This window comes from Clinocottus analis, unplaced genomic scaffold, assembly GCF_023055335.1.
Source record: "Clinocottus analis isolate CAN_PGR_092001 unplaced genomic scaffold, fCliAna1.0.p SCAF_18, whole genome shotgun sequence".
Classification (NCBI taxonomy): domain Eukaryota; kingdom Metazoa; phylum Chordata; class Actinopteri; order Perciformes; family Cottidae; genus Clinocottus; species Clinocottus analis.
The window spans coordinates 2,957,209-2,976,498 of NW_027175909.1; the positions used below are offsets into that span (position 1 = coordinate 2,957,209).

The 19,290-nt window shown below is 45.4% G+C and overlaps 2 protein-coding genes across 4 annotated transcripts in view; one reads left to right on the forward strand and one right to left on the reverse strand.

The window, feature by feature from the left end:
- Positions 1 to 2,614, reverse strand: part of znf438 (zinc finger protein 438) — a 43,688-nt gene extending 41,074 nt beyond the window's left edge. The window contains exon 1 of one of the 2 annotated variants that reach the window (XM_068581993.1): positions 2,407 to 2,614. The gene's annotated coding sequence lies outside the window, so the exon portion shown is untranslated. The remainder of the gene's footprint in view (positions 1 to 2,406) is intronic. The other variant, XM_068581994.1, reaches the window with a different exon arrangement.
- A 14,026-nt stretch (positions 2,615 to 16,640) lies between these two features.
- The window catches only part of zeb1b (zinc finger E-box binding homeobox 1b), a 46,508-nt gene continuing 43,858 nt past the window's right edge, over positions 16,641 to 19,290 (forward strand). The window contains exon 1 of one of the 2 annotated variants that reach the window (XM_068581392.1): positions 16,641 to 16,733. In XM_068581392.1, coding sequence (XP_068437493.1) covers positions 16,676 to 16,733 — 58 coding nt within the window. In that variant the 5' untranslated portion in view covers positions 16,641 to 16,675. Of the gene's footprint in view, positions 16,734 to 17,737; positions 17,748 to 19,290 lie in introns of those variants that run through there. The other variant, XM_068581394.1, reaches the window with a different exon arrangement.

Genomic DNA, 19,290 nt, shown 5'->3' on the forward strand with positions numbered 1-19,290 from the left:
GTGGGAGGACTTTACAAATGCTGAGGTCAAAAAGTCCAGGCTCACTTTGTAGTGCACCTGGACTTGATTTCTGGAAGGACATTTGACTGTTAAATATGGGCCCTACTTTTTAATACTGGCCCTTTAAGCTATTCTATTTTGGAGGAGTTTACGAGGTGTTTTTTTGAGAGCCAACCAATCACGACACACAAAAAGCAGGATTCCCCACAGATGACGACAACCGCAATCAAACTGGAGCGCGTGGGGAAAGGGGGGTTATTTGTCGACTACGATAACCAAGAGCCGGCATGGAGTAGGTGTCGGCTGTGCCGTGGGAGTTTCTGTTATGAGTGTGAAAGTTTTTACCGAATGCGAAAGAGCGTTCCCTTTTTTGTCTGGCCTGCTTTCCATCATCAGCAAAAAAAAGAATAGTGCTGAGACAGCAATGTTTTCTACAGCACAAAAAAAATTAAAAAGATGCGACAGTGAATGTGATTTTCTCTCTTGGTCCCAAAAATGTTGCCTCATCATGAGTCAGAGCTTTGTCAGTCTGACCAGATTACGCCAACGTTGACACCAGACCCCTTGAGCCCCAAAGGCTCAGAATTATTTATTTATTTGTTTTTAATGTTTGTACTGGGTTCTAAATTTGGCACAACTAAAAAAGAAGAAGTGAAACTATAGTTTAAGCAAACAGTTTACAGTGGACTTTTTCTGAATGAAGACGTGAAAAAAATGTGGCTAGGGAGATGTTTCTCTTCATCTTTCATGGGACAAAAACTGCCCATTGCAGAGTGAAAATAATGAATTGTTGCATCTGGAAAGGAAAACCCAAGAACACTCTCTGAAACACTGTCCGCCACGGTGAAAGAGAGAGAGATTGGGCGGACTGGAGGGGAATTTTTTCCTTCACCACAGTCCGTCTTCATTTCACCACAGCGGATCGCATTCCTACTTTTTAAACTTCTTAGGAGGTGTTTTAATCTAAATGCGCGACCCGATTCAAACACCTCGGGTGGGACGCCGAATTGTCACGCGGCCTGTTCGCTAACACTAGATCAGCACTCCAAATAAAATAAAAAAATGTAAAAGCCATATGAACTCGGGCTCATAGAGCTCTCAGGGTGGCTTGCATGGAGCAACAAGCCACAAAAACAACATTACAGAAGAGAGCTGTCCCGAAGCCACCTGCTGACCTTTGACCTCCCGACAGAAAAATGCCAGCAACACACGAAGCAACAACGTAAACAAGTAGGGTCAGAACTTGCACTACCACAGGCTGGTGCTGGTGCTAGCAACACAGCGATTGCGTCAAAAGCATAATCATAAGCGCCGCCCTACATGCGTGAGCTATTGCAGATCTGAATGCAACACATTTGCAATAATTAACACACACACAAAAAACAGTGTCCCATATTATATCAATACCTTGAAACTAACTATGCCACAATCAGAGAACACGAGTCAAAGAAGTTCAAAGTTAGATAAGTAGTTAGATAAATACTTTATTAATCCCTAAGGAGAAATTTGTTGTCAAAGTAGCAGCTGAAAAAATGAGGGCCCTTTACTGGTGGGTGATACCAGAACAATCTTCCGACACAGTCTATCTGAATAAATAATTTTAATGTTTAGTATAATCCAGGACACATTTTGTCATCAAATTGCCTAAACATCGGACCTTGTCTGCCTACATTTAATAATAATAAAAATAGAAAATGAAATAAGCTTGTTTTATTGGGACTTGCATTCCTGCTTGAGGGGGGGCAACAGGTGTTTGTTGTCATATCCACAGTTAGAAATGACCCCCATGTTGATGATAACTACGTTTGTGGCAAATACAGATGATCTCTCACCCCATGCACAGCGTCTTCTAACAGGGCACGAAACCAAAACGTGGGTGTCACGTGCGCTTTAAGGCACAGGTGCACAGCCAGCACTGCTGACATGCAAGAGGAGGGTTGTGGGCTGGGGGCGCGCGCGCGCCAAAAGGGAGATAACAGGTAACAGTCAGAAGCAAGTCTGTCATCTGCACGTCTTCTCTCAGACGTTTGTGTGCAGCCATCACTGCGGGGAGCCAGAGTCTAATGACGTATTAATGCGATGAGAGCACAGCTGCAGGGTTAGCCACAGGCCTGCGCTGCGTTAGCTATACACACACACAAACACACACTCAGCCATACGTTCATGTCGCCGCTGTTTGTTGCGCGTGCACCTGCACGCAAAGCCCGCCACTCGGCGCGGGATTGCGCTTTGATTTTGAAGCCACTGTTCGTCCTGCAAATGCACAGCCAAGCTAAAGCTCCTAGCTGCTGCATGTACATGCTATCGTGACAACATTGCAAACGAGCGTCGCTCGGCTTCGTTTCGCCTCTCGTAGCAGCAGCGGGCCGGGTGTTAAACGCTGGATTAACTTTAAACGTGGCTCACCTGGATCCCCAGTTATGTGGAGGAAGCGCCTTCAAGCTACGACGCGCTCATTTTGTCGTAAATACCTGGTAAAATCGTCGATCCTCATAACTGTTTCTCTCCAGCCATTTTTTGAGCTAAACCGTCAACTTGAATCGGGCGGGTGGAACCACTTTGACTAAGTTATTAATCTATGACAGTTTCTAATTTTAATGCATCGTAGAATGATTAAATGTATTTAAATACAAGTTAAATGATGTGCCGGTAAGCAATGTGTGGTTCAGGCGGATGGCGAAGTAATATTCAGCGGTCTCTATGTCCCCGGGTACCCCCGTGTTGGTAGAAATGGTACGGCTGTTAAAATCCCGGGGACCTACTTCGCTCCGCTCGGTCAGTGCAGCCAATGAGCGTCTGCGTAGTAACCTGTAGCTGCACATCACTGTGCTGTCACGGGCGGACAGCTGAGAGCACGTCAGAAACGTCACAGGGCCTGGTGCATGGTTATTTCAAGACGTTATAACAATAATGTGACGTAGCTGTGGGCATACACACATACGTACATACATATAAATGCATATTTACTTGCATGACGCCAGAATAATACAAACAAGAAGCAGTGAAAAAAGTGTTCGGTTCGTTTATTACAGTAAAAGGAATACCGCGTCTCAAAAATACATCACTGATGGGAAATGTCCTGCTTTTAAATTATTAAATGAAAGAGGCTCTCCTGTGACTTCACGACTTTACGAATTATTTTCTGTTCAAGACAAGACCCCGTTTCTGACTTTATGGAAGTACTTTACAGTGCTGCGGAAGTGGTGAGAGAGAGAGAAACGCATTTTGGTTGATTAAACCCGGAAGTAAACAATGAGATTCTTAGATTAGATTTGAAATCGAATGCACAAAATAAGCTCTGTGGCAAACACAAGCTTATGATACACAATTTGGACAGCAAGATCATCTTTAAAAATATTTATACTATTCACTGATGTATTGTATGTTGTACATCAAAACATTAAAACATCTGAAGCTTGTGTTAACCACATACTTTACTTTAGGCATCTAACAACAAAACACGTTTTTAAAAAAACACCGACTTTGAGACGAGGGAAAGTTAAGTGACTCATTTCTGTGTTTCAGGACTGAGTGTTCATTAACTGGAGTACCTCCTTTAAGAAAGTAGTACTACAGACCATGAAGTGAAAAAACCCTGCTCCTTATGCACGATAAATGGCCTCTGTCAGTGTTATGTCATTATATACTGATGACTGTATTTTTTATTGGCGATGCATCAGTTGCTTGTCGGTGCTGTTCAAGATGGAGCTCATTTTAAGCAGGGATCTACCGATCAATCTATTCTTCTCCTGATGCTGAGTCCAGCATCAGGCACAGATTAGATAGCAACCCCTTTTTCCCACATATTCAAAAATGATAAATATGTGTGCCTCGCTGTATAGAAATCATTGGCACTGATGTTTGTGTCTAAAAACTGAGACGGAGAAGCACATGGCTGGATAGAGGAAACACTGAATATATTATAATGACGTGTCATTGTAAACTGCTATTGTCACATAGACTATTGTGTTCTCTAATGGGGTAACTATTTATGTTCACAATCCAGTGTATCTGCTCCGTGCATCCAAGTAGTTACCTTACGGTTGGGTGATGTAGTTCCCAATATACCAAGTTCCCAATATACCAAGTATACCAATATTACCAAGCAGATAAAAAAAAACTGCATGCCAAAAGACTGGGAAAAAATGGCACAAAAAGCCCCAGTCAATTGATTATTATAATTACATTTATTGCAGATTTGCCTTATTAAAATACAACTTAAACTGAGGCAATATTGGAGGTATTACTTAGTAGATGACCCTTCTTGTCCCAAATCCTACACATGTTCATGTCTCACATTAACAGCCTCTACACAAGACATATGGTCATATACACAAACCTACTCTGCATTCATGCTCCCGACATGAATCTCCGATTTATTTATGCCGATTTACCGCCTTCACTTGCCCACCTGTTATTTACGGTAGTTTGGTCTTTTTTTTCTTCTTCCCCGAATGCATCCCACAAAGACCCGCCCTACTCTGCCTCTGATTGGCCAGTACACGTTGCATCTTTTGCAGAATTTGTTCTGTGTATTGCTGATAAACATAACTGGTGAAAAGTCGGCCGGGGTTAAGATGACAACTCAGATGTGGATGTTCTCATCAGGATGGCGGCCTTCTTGTAGAGCGCTCTCTGAGAAAATTATTATTATTATATATTAGTATTTTTAATTTGCTTTATGTACGTTGGCTGTACGGATGAAATAAATTACAGATCGGTTATGACACAAATGCATACCCACAAGCACAAGCATTTAGACATGCATGTGAATTGACAATAACACACATACACACACACACGCCCTTTTTACTGGTATTTCACACCGCGTTCTTGGTGCAATGAAGCATGGTGTTGTTAGTTTTGCAATTTGAGTCACCTGGGGCTACACATGTCCTGTTCTGTTAACCGCTGTCACAGTCCTCACTGTATAGTCTGTGGCAGGTGTTTGTTTGTGCACGTGTGTGTGTGTGTGTGTGTGTGTGTGTGTGTGTGTGTGTGTGTGTGTGTGGATGACAAACGGACAGAAAATGATGTATTCAGTTTCCTGCTGCTCAGGATTTCTGTGTCTTCCTCTGTCTGTCTCCAGCAGCAGCAGCAGTCGTCAGAAGCCCCGAGAACAAAGACACACAATCAGGAACTGCAGTACAGGTGTTGTCACCGCTGCGTTTCTGAAGGGCCCGTTTCATCGTTTCATGCTGATGGCGCTCGGCGAGTTATATCAACATTTCTCATCTCCCAAAACAGGATATGAAAGAGATTTTTTTTTCTTCTTCTTCTTCTTTTCTGTTACCCTTGATCACTCACTAGCATTCGGGCCTTATGACTGTAACACTTGGTTGAATCCTCAGGTGTCATACTGAAACACATGTTTGAACATTCAAAACGCTACTCGAGCTTTCTGCAGTGGCTGCGTATTGAGCTATAAGGAGCTTCTTTTTTTGCACAACGTCTTAACTCCAGAAAAAAAGTAGTTGTGGCATCCCTACTTTGTGATCAATACAAGGATCTTTAGCTCAGGGCCAAATAGAATTAAGAATTGCTTTAGGATAATGACAGTATCGACCAGCGCTCAGTAAAGCGTTTCAAGCTGTGGCAGGTTAATTCCCCATCTATGAAGGTGTTCAGGGAGCCCGTCTGAGTCAGGTTTTGACGGTCAAAGTAATTCTCCCTGCTGTTGCAGCACTATGCACAGCACCTACTTCTTTCTCCCCCTCCCATGTACCACACAGCCATTTTAAAAGCTATAATTTACAAGCTATTCTTCGGAAACTCAGACATATGAGAGCGTCGATGCCATCACAGAAATGGAGAAAAAAGCTGGCGCTCGCGCGGACCACACTAGTAAAAGCTCAACTGCGGCAACGTTATGGAACAATTTATCCTCTCCGTTGGCATGCGACTGCATATCCGTAAACCCAAAAAGTCCTCCGGCGACTCACGGATGACATGTCGTGAATTACAGGTCAGTATGAGTTATGGTCGGATCAGGCTACAAAGCATTAAGGCTGACGTCGTAATATAACATAATAACACAATTACAGCTTTGCAAAAAAAGAAAGAAATGGCTAGGCAAACAATCATAGGAAAGAATTAGCTCTTTATTTTTTTGCATGTTAAAACGGCCGTTTCCTCCGAGGAGACAAAGAATTCTGGCAAAACACTCAGAAGTGTTATGAGTTCCCCTCTTCCTCTCAAGATTATCTATTTTTTAAGCAAGGTGCTTTGAGTGAGCACTCCTTGTTGCCTATTCCCTCTGTGAATAGAACTAATTTACCTTGCTCATTATGTGAGACGTTGAGGTGTTTTGATGTTTGGAGATGAAAATGCTTTGAGATGAAATATTCATTTTTTTCTAGTTGGCTTAATTATGTATGTGTCCACTGTCAAGTTGAAAACTCACTGCTCCTGTGAGGGATGTTTCAAGCGTACCTTTTTGCCATTGGCACAGAATACATTACCTCCTTATTACAGGGATTGCCTGGCATACACTCATATGCAACCTTATGGAAATATTAAATGAAGAGGCTGCACACCTCAGTGGACACACTGAATAAGCATGAGCGTCTCTGGTTCGTGACTCATAACGTGAAGGTTGGGCTGATTGTCGTGTTTTGCTCGTTTGCTGCGTCGTCTGTCGTTTTAGCCACGACTCTGTTCCTGGACGAAGAATAAACCTGTACTCTTTGTCCTTTTATTTAAACATAAACTTACTCCAACAGTGATGTAATGAGTTAATGCGCTGGATTATGAGCAGATGGTAGAGGTGCCTTAGGTGTAATTTGTCCAACATCATGAAAGTCGTGTGTGTGTGTGTGTGTGTGTGTGTGTGTGTGTGTGTGTGTGTGTGTGTGTATGTGTGTGTGTCAGTGTATGTGTGTGGCTTTATGGTCATGTGAGAATCAGCATGTCAAGCTGGGGGTATTCTCAGAGGCCATGAAAAAGGAATGCCAACACTTTGGGTACACTCAAATTGATAGTGACTGGAGAAGATTGATACCACACTCATGTTTGTACAGTAAACATGAAGCCACAGCTAGCAGCTAGTTAGCTTAGCATTAAGGTTGGAAACATGGGGGGAAAGGCTAAAACAATGGAGTTTTATAGGTGCTTGTAGGTCTTTTTTTTACCCGAGAACAATCCCAAAATAACTGCTTTCAACTGTTTTCAGTCTTTATGTTAAGCTAAGCTAACCACCTGCTAGCTCTCGCTTCAAGCTGGAAGTATTTTCACAGCAACCATGCCAAAGTTATAGGTCAACACCTTGAGAAACACTGAAAATGATAGAGACACGAGGAGATTGATACCACATTCATGTCTGTACAGTGAACATGAAGCTACAGCTGGCAGACAGTTAGCTTAGCATTAAGGTTGGAAACGTTGGGAAAAGGATAACACAAAGATAAAACATGTCAAGTGGTAAGCTTTATTGGTGCTTTTTGGTGAATTTGTTATCCCAGAACAAAGCAAGGATAACAAAACAAGTATAACCCGGTTCCCAGTCTTTATGTTAAGCTAAGCTAGCTCTCACTTGAAATTGCAATTGTATGAACTAACTAGCTGGCAGGTTAGCTGTTTCACCTCTATATCCAATATTACTGCTAAGCTAGGCTAAGCATGTATTGACTCCAACTTCTTACTCAAAGGAATAGTTAGACATTTTAAGAAATACACTTTGCTCTCTTGTTGGAAGTTAGATACCTGTTCAAAATATATAAAGTTAATAAAGTTAGCATAGTTTAAAATAAAGACTCAATAGAAAGAAGTGGTGAAACGTCTGGTATGGCTCTGTCCAAAGATAAAATCAAATGTGTTTACCAACACCTCTAAAGCTCACTCATTAGCACGCAATAGGCTGTTTGTTTAATCTGTACAAAAACGGAAGTGTCAAAATAGCAGTTTGTGGTTTTACTGGGGATTACACGCTGGGTTTACTGGAGTCTCTGCTGGTTGTTTGGCAACCTTACGGTGACAGAGCTATCTCGTGGGAAGAAAGAAAATAAGTGTATTCCCCAACATTTCAAACTAAACACTCAAATTTAACCCAGATTTATATACATTTACTCATGTCAAGTCTTTCAAAGAAAATAGATTCTTTTAAACAGCTACTTCTATTGAACATGTGGGGTAGAGAAGTCGGCTGAAACATCTGCTAAGTGAAGAAAGGTATTAATTACGTTCAGTATTTCCTTTCAGCATGTGTGTGTCCTCGCATTTCTAACGGTGTGTTTGGATGTGGGGTTTCCACCAGCCTGGCCTTGATACTCTTTGGACTTCTTCTCATTTCCAAGCCACAAAATCAAGTCCCTCTCGCTCTTTCCAAAGTTGTAAAACATGAAAATGAAACACTTGCCTATCTCACTTTCAGTTTTGTCCAGATGTCAGATTCAATATGTGATGCCCTCCGCATGTTTGCAATATAGGGACTTTTGGTGCGCACTCGGCTCACGCCTCCGGAGTGAATGCTCGAGAGGGGATCCGGGTAGAAAACAGTCATAATACACATGTACATATCTGAGTAAAATTCCCACACTTATACCTGAAAGGTCACTTTGGCAAAGCATGTAAATACTGTCCTTTATCAACATCTGTATCATTTTGTTCAACAAACAGTATGAGCTTCGTCCCATGTTCTTTACATAATACTGTCTGTAAACCTCGCCAGGAAACGCTTTAGAGGAATTCAGTAATTGAACAAAATCTTGGAATGCATCTCTGATCATTTCCACACTGTAACTGCAAGAATCCCACTTGATTTCTGTAAACCTTTCCACACCCAATAAGCGCTCACTGCAGAGCGTTCTCCCCGTCCCCAACACTTCATTACGAAAACCCTCAACGAGGGCTATCTCTGTACATGTTTATTTCCAAAAGCCTTATTGGCTGTTGTGCTGTTATTGCAGTCATTTCCTGTGCTGGAATTTCATTTTGGGGCTCCCCGTTCGCTCCTAAAACTTCCTAGCGGCCTGTCACCCTTTCAGCGCCTCTCGCTGGCTCTTGTAAAGGTGTGGGTGGCCGTGGTTGGACCCTGAAGTGGCTGCACGGACGCTGAGCTGTGAAATTACATTAAGCCGCCAGCCTAAGGCCCATGGCAATCCTCCCTTAATGAAAACTGTTTCACAGCGCGGGCTGCTCGGAGCACCGGAGACAATCTGTTTGACAACCGGGGCTTAATATGGAGAGGTTGAGTAAAGGGACACCATAGTAATTGGCTGGCATTTTGGATGTTCATTTATAGTGCTCCGCCGCTATTCGTGTACAGAGAAGAAGGGGAAAAAAATGCTCTGATGTTCTGTGAGTGTGTGTGGGAAAAGAGTAGGTGTGCGGCATTCATATTCATCCAGTGAAAACAGCAGTGGCCTATCACAGGATGAAACATAAGCACATACACAAACATAAACCACCCACGCACTATTCGCTCACAGAGCCGCACCATTGTACCCGTATCGCCACACCGTCTCAGAAATGTTTCCTTGTAATGGAAATGAGCCGTACAGACAAATGCTCTCATATGGGGGAATGTAACCTGTTAATGTGCATCAAAAGGTCACGTTATTCATCAATGAAAAGTGCGCTTCATCTATTTTTTTGTGTGTGTGTGTGTGTGTGTGTGTTGTTTTTTGTTTTGAAGTGGAGCTTGTTTTTTCTCTGGAGATTTGTGCCTCCAATGAAATGAAGAATAATGGAATTTCCTTTGTGGTGCGCAACGTTTTGACAAACACATTTAACGCTGCACAAAGTCGTTGTTGTTTTTGTAATAGCGGCTCAAATTAATACCTGTAACGTGAAATGAGTGGCTCTAAGTGACAAACCCACAGAGAACTATTATCCAACTTTGCGGTACTTCTCAGTTCTTCTTTCTTGCTTCTTTTCAGCTTTTGGTTTTGGCCGCTTGGCCCACGCTTAACCTTCTTTACACTGCTGTACACCCCCAGCTCCAACACGCAGACAGACCGTGTTACCAATTAGCGGATGGACAAGATGGAGCTTTTACCAAATGAAGAATCCAACGTTTCCCTCAAGAGTCGGAGGAGACCAAAAGCAGAGCTGAAAGGAGAGCGTACACTGTATTTACAGTCACCAGGTGGTGAGAAAGTCAACTCTAAATGAATGGAAATGTTTCTCTGTGTCTAACGGATGCGTAAATATACAATTATTTGCTAGCACATTTAGCGTAACAACTTTATAGGTGATTATATGTCAGTTTGGGTGTTTTCACTTCGCTCTGCTGCCCCCAAGAGGCCTACAAATAAAATAAATGACAATCTGGTGGAATGGTCTTCACTGGGAATGTGCAAGATGCAGGGTTGGTATTTTCTGATGTACAGAACAAGGCAGTTCCAGACAAGTCTGTACCTTTATAAAATACCTAAAAATACTCAAATTTTAGGTCCAATAATTGGCTTGGATTTCAGGTCGGACAGATTGAGTATATTTTAAAAAGGCCCTTCGTCATGGAACGATCCGGAGACTCGATCTAGAGTCCTTCTTCCCTCGAGCCAGTTGAAAACTAAAGTTAACCCAAGTTTTAACCACAAACTGTTCTTGCAAACTTGCTTCACAATTGCATCATGTGTTGTTGCCTTTTGATCTTCTTCACTATCTGTGTGTGTTACCTATTCTGTTGATTCCTGAATTTTAGTTTTACTCTGTAATTAATTGTTTGTTGTTTTACTGTTTGCATAAAATTGATCCGCGTTAGTTTAACTGTGCCTGCCCTCCAGGTCACCCGCGTACTTTATTTTTTTTACCACCAGCAGCTCTTTACAGGAGGTTCTTTGAGAGAAAGTAGTTTCACTGAGCGTCTCACCGTGAGCTCGCTGTGTCACACCTTTAGTGATGAGCGTGACGTCCCACTCACCTTCACCACAGAGACAGAAATCTCAAACCCTGAGCAAATGAAACCCGAACTATCTGCGAGGCCTCAACACTCCAAAATAGGCATTTTTTCTTCTCTTTTTCTTTTTTTAACAGGGTGTCAGGACCGTTTAACCATGCAGAATCATAACTGCCACGTCCAATCTGAATTGCGTACAGGCAGGAATTGGACAAACATTTGAAAGACAGCAGTCTGCGAAGCAGCTCGTCACTGCAGCACCACCTCAGGCAACACGTATCGCTTTAGCTGCTCACTGTTTTCATAACGGCGAGCGAAGACGCCTCCAAAAACAACGCCTCGATGTCTCCGCGGCGTGCAAATGCCGTTCCAGCCGCAGGGACAAATGCACAGTAAAATGCAACGGGCGCTCCAATGAATACAGTATAAAATTACACAGGGCTTTCCAGAGGATGGATGTCTCCTTTTTTTGACAGTCGCAAGAGGAGGGAGAAGACCGTGGCGAGCCTGTCTGGAGCAGAGTGTGTGTTCACGTGTATGTGTACACACACACACACACACACACAGACAGACACACACACGTACAGCTAGCCAAAACAAGTATATATCTTGGCCTGCAGCGGAGACGGGCAGCGTTACGTTCACCCACAGGTCAGGAGCTCTCATCCCCGTGGCCATCCACCCCCGTGGAATCATGGGAGTGTGTGTGGGAGTGGGGTGTGGGTGTGTGTGTGTTTGTTTGTGTAACTCTGAGCATCAGAGGGGGCTTCTTCGCCCCCCTGTCGTGCGCCGATCCTCCCTTTAAAAGTTATTATCTCACGTTGATTTTTCTTTTACCCCTGAGGTCTTCCCCTAAAAAAAGATAGAAAGGAAGATAAATTGGGTTCCTGTCAGTTTTGCCTCGGATTAAAAGGTGCATTACACAGATTATACGGCCGCAGATCTATTTATTTGTCATGAGGATTCCCACGCAGCCTGTGGAGCCCTGATGATGTCGTGAGGGTTATCTCAGGTCGTCTTGAGGCTTTGTGTTTGACAGCGTCGCAGCGTAATGCTCATGCTTGCAGCGTTGCAAAGTTTGAAAGACACGGGTGTTTATTAGGGAGATTGTAGGGCCTGCAGGGCCACGCCAGCTGCTTGATGACGATTGGCTGGTTGCTCTGTGGGCCCCCTGAGCCAATCACATCCTTTGTACTTCCATAACAAAGACACATTTAGTCAGAATCAAAGCAGTGTAGGAACAAAATCTAATAAAGGATGTGACTTTTACCCCCTATGAACCATAGAACTTACACTTCCCAGAATGCAATTTGATTGCATTTTGAATTATATCCAATATTCAGTATGTTTACTCGAGAAGAAAAATATTTTTTTTAAATCCAGGATAAGTAAAACTCTCTCATTCTTACTTAAGTCTAAAGATATAAGTGTGAAATGTACCCAAAGTATCAAAAGTAAAAGTACTCCCCTTTATTATCACATATATTAGGATATCATCTGAATATTTGTATCGATGTGTTGTCACGGTGTATTAAGGCAAAGCAATTTTATTTAAATAGCACATTTCAATCTTAATGTGGAGCTGAGTTTTAAGTGTATTATACACTTTTGCGTACTGTCATCTATTCATTTATGATAAGCCTATTATGTGTTTGTGTGTTGAATCTTAACCTGTAAAGTGACTAGTAACCAGAGCTGTTCAATATAAAAAAATGTAATATTTTCCTCTGAATTGTAAAGAAGCAGAAGTAAATACTGAAGTGCTATACAAGGAAATTGAAGTGTTTCAGTACTTTGTTTGAGTTGAGTGTAACATTCCTTCATGCTTACGCTTTGTAAAGCAGGCGTTCTGTTAAAAACGTTTGAGTCTCTAAGTCCAAACCTGATAACATCAACAGGGTAGATTTCTTTTTTAGACTTTGGAGCGCGGATTAGTGCTCCTCATGACAGGTAAACATAATCTGTGGAGTCGCCCTGGGATACAGGAGGAGCACTCAAATACTCTGGGATGTCCGACCCATTCCCCTTTTATCCCCTGACTCAGATGTTTGGGGTGCGGCTCCCTCCAGCCAGCGTGTCAGCCACTTCCTGTCTCGAGACGAATCCATAGAAGAAGACGGAAGCGAGTTGCCCGGTGGAGGGAAAGCGAGAGATCGGCATCTCGTCCTCCAAACATTGCATTGTTGGGTTTTGGGACTCTCAGACAGCGCGCATTCAACTGCTGCCGAATACTTTGGCTGACATTTGTTTCAACCCCTTCCCCCAAGGGGGGCGACTCGACCTCAAGAGAGAGAGAGAGAGAGACATGGGAACATTCTCAGGCTCGCAATGAGATCTGTTTATTCGCCCGCGAGCCAGATTATAAGCAGCGGAATTTATAAATAAATAAAAAAATACACATTTTACTCATTCTCGCTACTCTTTTTTTGTCATTTCGAGGCTGAAATTGATCTTTCCTCCACAGTATCAGTTGCACTGTAGCCTCTACCGGAGCACTTTAAAAGTGTGTGTGTGTGTGTGTGTGTGTGTGTGTGTGTGTGTGTGTGTGTGTGTGTGTGTGTGTGAAAGTGTATCTTTTAGCTGGATGACCGCAGCTGAACAGAGTGCCATGCCGGTGATCGTGGGGGGGTTGTTGCCGGTCTGTGCAAAAGGGGGAGGAGGACCTCACATTTAGCCGCCGTCCCTTGGGACAGATTAAGCAGTTTAGTCTTTGCCGTGTCTCTCTCTCTATCACTGCCTCTCTCTCTCTTTGCTCTGGGGGGGGGCATCTCTTCCCCCCGTCGTCCTCCCTCTGCACTTTCTGTTCCTCTCCTCTGCTCTCGTTTCCTCCGCTCCGCTCGCTTCCTTTCCATTTGTCCCGCCCGCTCCTCGCACACTTTCGCTTCTCCTCCCAGACTGTTTCTGTTTGACGCCCGCCTCCCTCTCGCCTTCCCCCTCCTTTTCTTTTTAAGCCCCCCCCCCCCCCCCTCGCCTCCTGGACATCCCAGCTGATTCTCCTAGCCGACAGCCCAGATGGCACAGAGCTGGCGTGGTCGGTTGGATGTGTAGGAACCCCCTCCACCCGCACCACACCACCACCACCCCCACCCCTAACCCCTCAGCTGCACACCAGCCACTCTGTCCCCAATCACCCGATAGGCTGCTTCGGCTCGGCCGTCCCACTGAGTTGACCCCCCCCCCCCTCCTCACCCCCTCCTCACCCCCACCCCCTGGTCCCGCGTGGAGCACCGCGGAGCTCAACCGCTACTCACATTAATCTCCTAAACGATCCCGGACCTAAGAGGATCAATACTCATTTTCAGGGAGCAGCATGATCCCTTAATGTAGTGGAGGATGGCTGCTTATCCCTCACTCTCTCTCTCTCCCTCTCTCTCTCTCTCTCTCTCTCTCTCTCCCCTCGCATCAGTTTCAGCTCCCCGTAGGATGAGCAGGAGTCAGGCTTTTGATTCTATTTCAAGGCCCACCTTACTCAAGACAATATCTCCCTTTTACCGCTCATGCCAGTGGACGGCACCATATGACCTCTTTGGGGGGAGTTTGCGGGGCCTTCACAATAATAAAAAAAAAGAAACGCCGTCTTTATGGCCTGAGGTATTAGAGTGAGGTGGTCGTTTCTTTTTTATGACTTCAAATGATTGACCTCTCTGACCGTGCATTCATCCACATCATAGAGGCATCACCGGGACGCCTGTGTGTATCCAACAGCGAAACCAGCTCCACGTATTACTCATTCTCCGCTGTGTGTGAATTCGCTCCGATGCAAAAACGCACAGTACATTTTGCCAGAGAAAATAAATGCCCCCCTCCACCCTCTCCCTGCCCCCCCACCGTCGCCCCCCACAGTTTTACTCCAGCTCCCTGTCGAAACACCGCGGAGACGTCTTCAGGCTGTTCAAGTATAGCGGTCGTGTGATTGTTATTCTTTGTTTTCCACAGACGCTGGAAAAGGACCCCGCGCTATAACAGCGGCGGGATCCAAGGAAAATGGGAGAGAATCGGACTTTCCATTGGATAACAAGCATCCCGGTTTTTCCAGCCGGCGACTGCACGGTTAGCAGAGCGTCTCGTCATTGATCTTTGCTGATGTCGACTGTTTCTGGGGCCTTTCTCATCAAGGGGAAGGCAGAGAGAGAGAGAGAGAGAGAGTCTGGGGCACCCTCCCCTCAACCACGTCCCTCTCAGGCCGGCTGTCTATTGGTGGGAGGCCACCTGGAGCAGGTTTGGAGGTGTTGTTTATGCTCGAGCTATTACTCTCTGTCTGGGCAGCCTGCCCCGAGAAGCCGGACTGCTCCACTGCTACTGAATTATTCAGCCCGGAGATCTGCCGTCTTATGTACACAAGCTGTCACACGTCGCTGAATGATAAGCTGATTGTCCCGTAAAGGGGAGCGTGTCGCTGAACCGGAGTGGAACGGCCTGATTCACATAGTGCGCCCGTGACTCGGTATCTAAGGCTGCGTGGCGAAATCTTGGAGCCGTGATCCGAGTGCATCCCGCAGGAGCACAGAGACGTCAAAGCCCTCTGTTTGCTCCCTGGAGCGTTCCCAGTGGTCGAGGAATGCCACGGCCCGGTTTCACAGTCAATAGAGGACACACAACTTGAGGGGGAACTGGGTTACATAGTCGCTCCGGCTTCGACAGGCCGACTGATGACAACACCTCGCATATCAGAGGTCCAGGCAGCAGACACACGTGACAGCCGGTGTAGTGACCGCCGCTCCTCCGGCCCATGATTGCCTGTCATGGGATCTCGTTCCGCTCGGTGCTGAGTTTTGTAAACTTCATCTTTCCTTGTCACTCTAGGTTTCCAGGAGAAATTCACCTCAAACATGTGATCCTGGATTCTTGTCTATTTACACAGAGCCTACTTTGATAAGTGGTGTGTGTGTGTGTGTGTGTGTGTGTGTGTGTGTGTGTGTGTGTGTGTGTGTGTGTGTGTGCGTGTGTGTGTGTGTGTGTGTGTGTGTGTGTGTGCGAGCAGTGGTTAGTACACGTCCCCTGTTGCAAGCTCGGCTCAGGAGAACAGCAGAGTTTTTCTTTAGGTGGAGGATCGAATCGGTAATGGCAGTCTCATGACCTCGCTCTTCCTCTCTCTAACACAAACACACACACACACACACAGGCTCTGTTTTGTCTGCTGCGTTTCTAACCCACTGTGCTATACACATAGGCGCACACACACACACACACACACACACACACACACACACACAGACACACACACACACACAGACACACACACACATGACGTAAACAACAGGTCAGAAGGTCAAAGCTGGGTAGCAAGATGACATACTTCAAGGTGGTTATAATACAATAATGTGCAGAAATTATATAATGGAATAATTCATCTTCAACCACTTACGTGTGTGTGTGCGTAAGAGAGATAAAGTGATAAAATACCTTTCTCTTTTTTTTCTTTTTTTCTTTCTTATAAAACAGATAAAAAATAAGTTAAAAAAACAGTATTTTTTTTTTCTTTTACGTTATAACAAATGTAAACTACCATAAACACAAATCACTATCACCTATAGACCAATACCTTCTTACTTCTACCAAAAAGACAGCGCGAGCTCGTGTTTTTAGCGCGTGACACATCAGTAAAGACAGGACAGGTACGGCGCTCGTGCACTCACCCCTTCTCACTTCCAGCACATTTCATGAAACAGTACTGGCAGCGTGGGTCGGGGAGGTGCGGGAAGGTGATGTCGTAAAGCTGAGTGTCGTAAACCAGGTGCGGAGAAGGGGAGGTGAAGGGGAGGGATGAGGAGGGGGGGGGGGAGAGGGGGTGAGAGAGGAGGTGACTCTCCGGCAGCATTTAGACACAGCGAAAGGATCATGGCGGATGGCCCCAGGTGTAAGCGCAGAAAGCAGGCAAACCCGAGGAGGAACAACGGTGAGTTGAGCGACTTCCGACGCGGGGCTTTTCTGTCGGGGGAACCGCGTGGAGGCTGTTCTGTCTCCCGGTAATTTCGGCGAAAAGTTTGGCAGCCCACGAGTCCGTTTTTTTAGTGACCGAAAGTGCTGGGAAGTAGCAAGTGAGCGCTGTATTGCAGCCTATGTGGTGGACCGTTATACCTGGGTCGCGTCTCTCCCTCCGCCTAGCGGTCCGCTGCGCTGGAGACCGTTATACGCACCTCACCCTGCTGGGAGCGGACCAGCTCCGTGTCTGCACTTAAATACTTCTTTACACGCTTTTAATACACTTTTAGCCGCCTCGCAGAGTCTGCGTTCATTTATTTTTGTTTCATTTTGTCGAGTTTGTGAGCTCGCCACTGAACTCGGACCTGTTTCTGCGGGGCTACCTGATTGTTATTGCGGACCTCGACAGACGGGTTGTCTTTCACGGTTTGGTTTATGGAAAACAGCAAAAACATGATGTGTAGCTTTGCCTTTTTCGCTTATGTGTTTTGAAGCAGAGCGAACGCAACTGTTTGTTATTTCTTTCTTTCTTTCTTTCTTTCTTTGGCTCACTGGGAGCAGGTAGCGGCAGGACACTGTTGCTGCACCGCCCGGGCGGACGCAACGCCTCTCCGCCCGCTTCACGTTAGCTTTATATCAAACACGACAAGCCCTCATGCGTTAGCGGCAAAGGAGAAAAGAAAAGCTGAGAGCACGGGTCTCCCTTTTCTTCATCCTCCCAACTTATTGCTCTGTTTGAGTTCAGCGCGGCTCACGCCGTTCATGTTTTCACGGTTTAGACCCGGGTCTTTGGTGGGGGGGTCGGCGGCGGGGACGCGGTGGTCCGGGAGCAGCGAGAGGTTCCGGAGAACGAGCGATATCTCACGCGCTGTTTGTGCGAGCAGGGCGAGCGCAGCCCATATAAGGACAGCGGATCCCCTCTCTCTCTCTCTCTCTCCCTCTCTATCTCCCCCCTCTCCCTTGTCGCGAGCTGGGAACCCTGATTCTGGTACGACCTGGTGGTGGATGAGGGGTGTGGGGGGGGGGTCGCGAGCGAACCTTTGAACGCTCTCCGGTTTTCTCACTGCCTATTTCAATACACTTTGTGTACTGTACGACACAAGTGTACGACATTATGTGCGCTCCGGTATGCGAAGCTCAACGGGGCTTTCGCCCACCTCACCGCGGCGTCGAAATAAATAGTGTTCATGCGGTTGGACTCTCTTTTTAAGGGCACTTAGTCCCTGGATATCTCTCGTGCGTCTATTAGCCACCTGCGTGTTCATTTAGCTTGATGTCAATGTAAACCTCAAAGACTTTTGCGAGTTGTTACCCCCCCGCCCCCATGTGTATTTATGTCGGGGACTGCTGTGAAACTGGAGAGCGACAATTTACCACGGTCCTTACTGTTTTTAATTATTTTATTGCAAAAGAAATCTTTTGTTTCGTTGTTTGGTTTTGTTATCTTGTTGTTGTGGCGGGTCTGACTATTGTCCATCAACTCGTCGTGCTCTTGTGTTGTGCCACCCAGTGTAGCTTTGAGGAACTGGGCTAACGCCGCAAATGCGTCGTTGATGTGGTCAAAACAAACACGCGGACGGACCGCGGAGCGCCGCTCGACGGCGGCCGCGCGCGGACAAAACGGGGGTTACTCGCAGTGTGGTGTGACTTTTCTGTGTATACAAGAAGAGTGATGTAAAGAGTGGCATGTTGTTGTTGTGTTTTTGTTGTTTTCCTCGGTGGGTGCTATCAATGTTTTCCACCGTCATGCCTTTTCTTTGCGGGGTGTGTCGCTCTGCGTTGCTTCCCTGGAGCGGCTGTGCAGTTTAACACGCGCAAGGTGTGGACACACCTTAAATAACGGTCCTGCTGTCATGGTGTGGGTCGCTGTCCTCCGCGGTCCTTGTGAGAGAAATAAAGGGCGTCTTACTTGCTCTGGAGAGACTTTTAACATGTTTTACATATTTTTAATCTACCTTCATTTGTTGCGTTTCCCCCTTTTTAACTAAACATGTTTTTTTTTATTAAATAATGCCAGTCCTGTTGATATTTTAAAGTCGCTTCCTCAACCAAACAGATGTGTTCCCTGTTACTTTGGCTCATTTGCATTTGCTTCAAAGAGCTGCCACAGTCTGCTTTTAAGTCCTCACTTCCTGCCACCTCCTGACAACACTGCAGATCTGTCATGTAAATCAACATCTCCGCTTTTTTTGTTGTTGAAGGGAATTCCTCAGTATAGCTAGATTGAAGGCTGACCTTGCATGTTTACCATACTTCTTACTTTTGTCACAATGTCAAAAACAACTTAACATTTTAATGTCTAATTAATTGTCTTTGCTGAGTCCGTGGCTACTTTTTTAAATATGCTAAATAGTTTCAATAGCCGTTGCTCAGGCTCTTATAATTAAGAAAGCCCTCAAGTTGTGCCCAGCTTGTTATGGTCAGTGGCTTTGCCAGGTCCCCGGTGAGCAGGGTGGGGGTTGAGATCAAGGTGAGCTTCATTCCCTGCTGTAAACAGAGAGGTGTTAACAGCCCGCAGGACGACAGGTGTT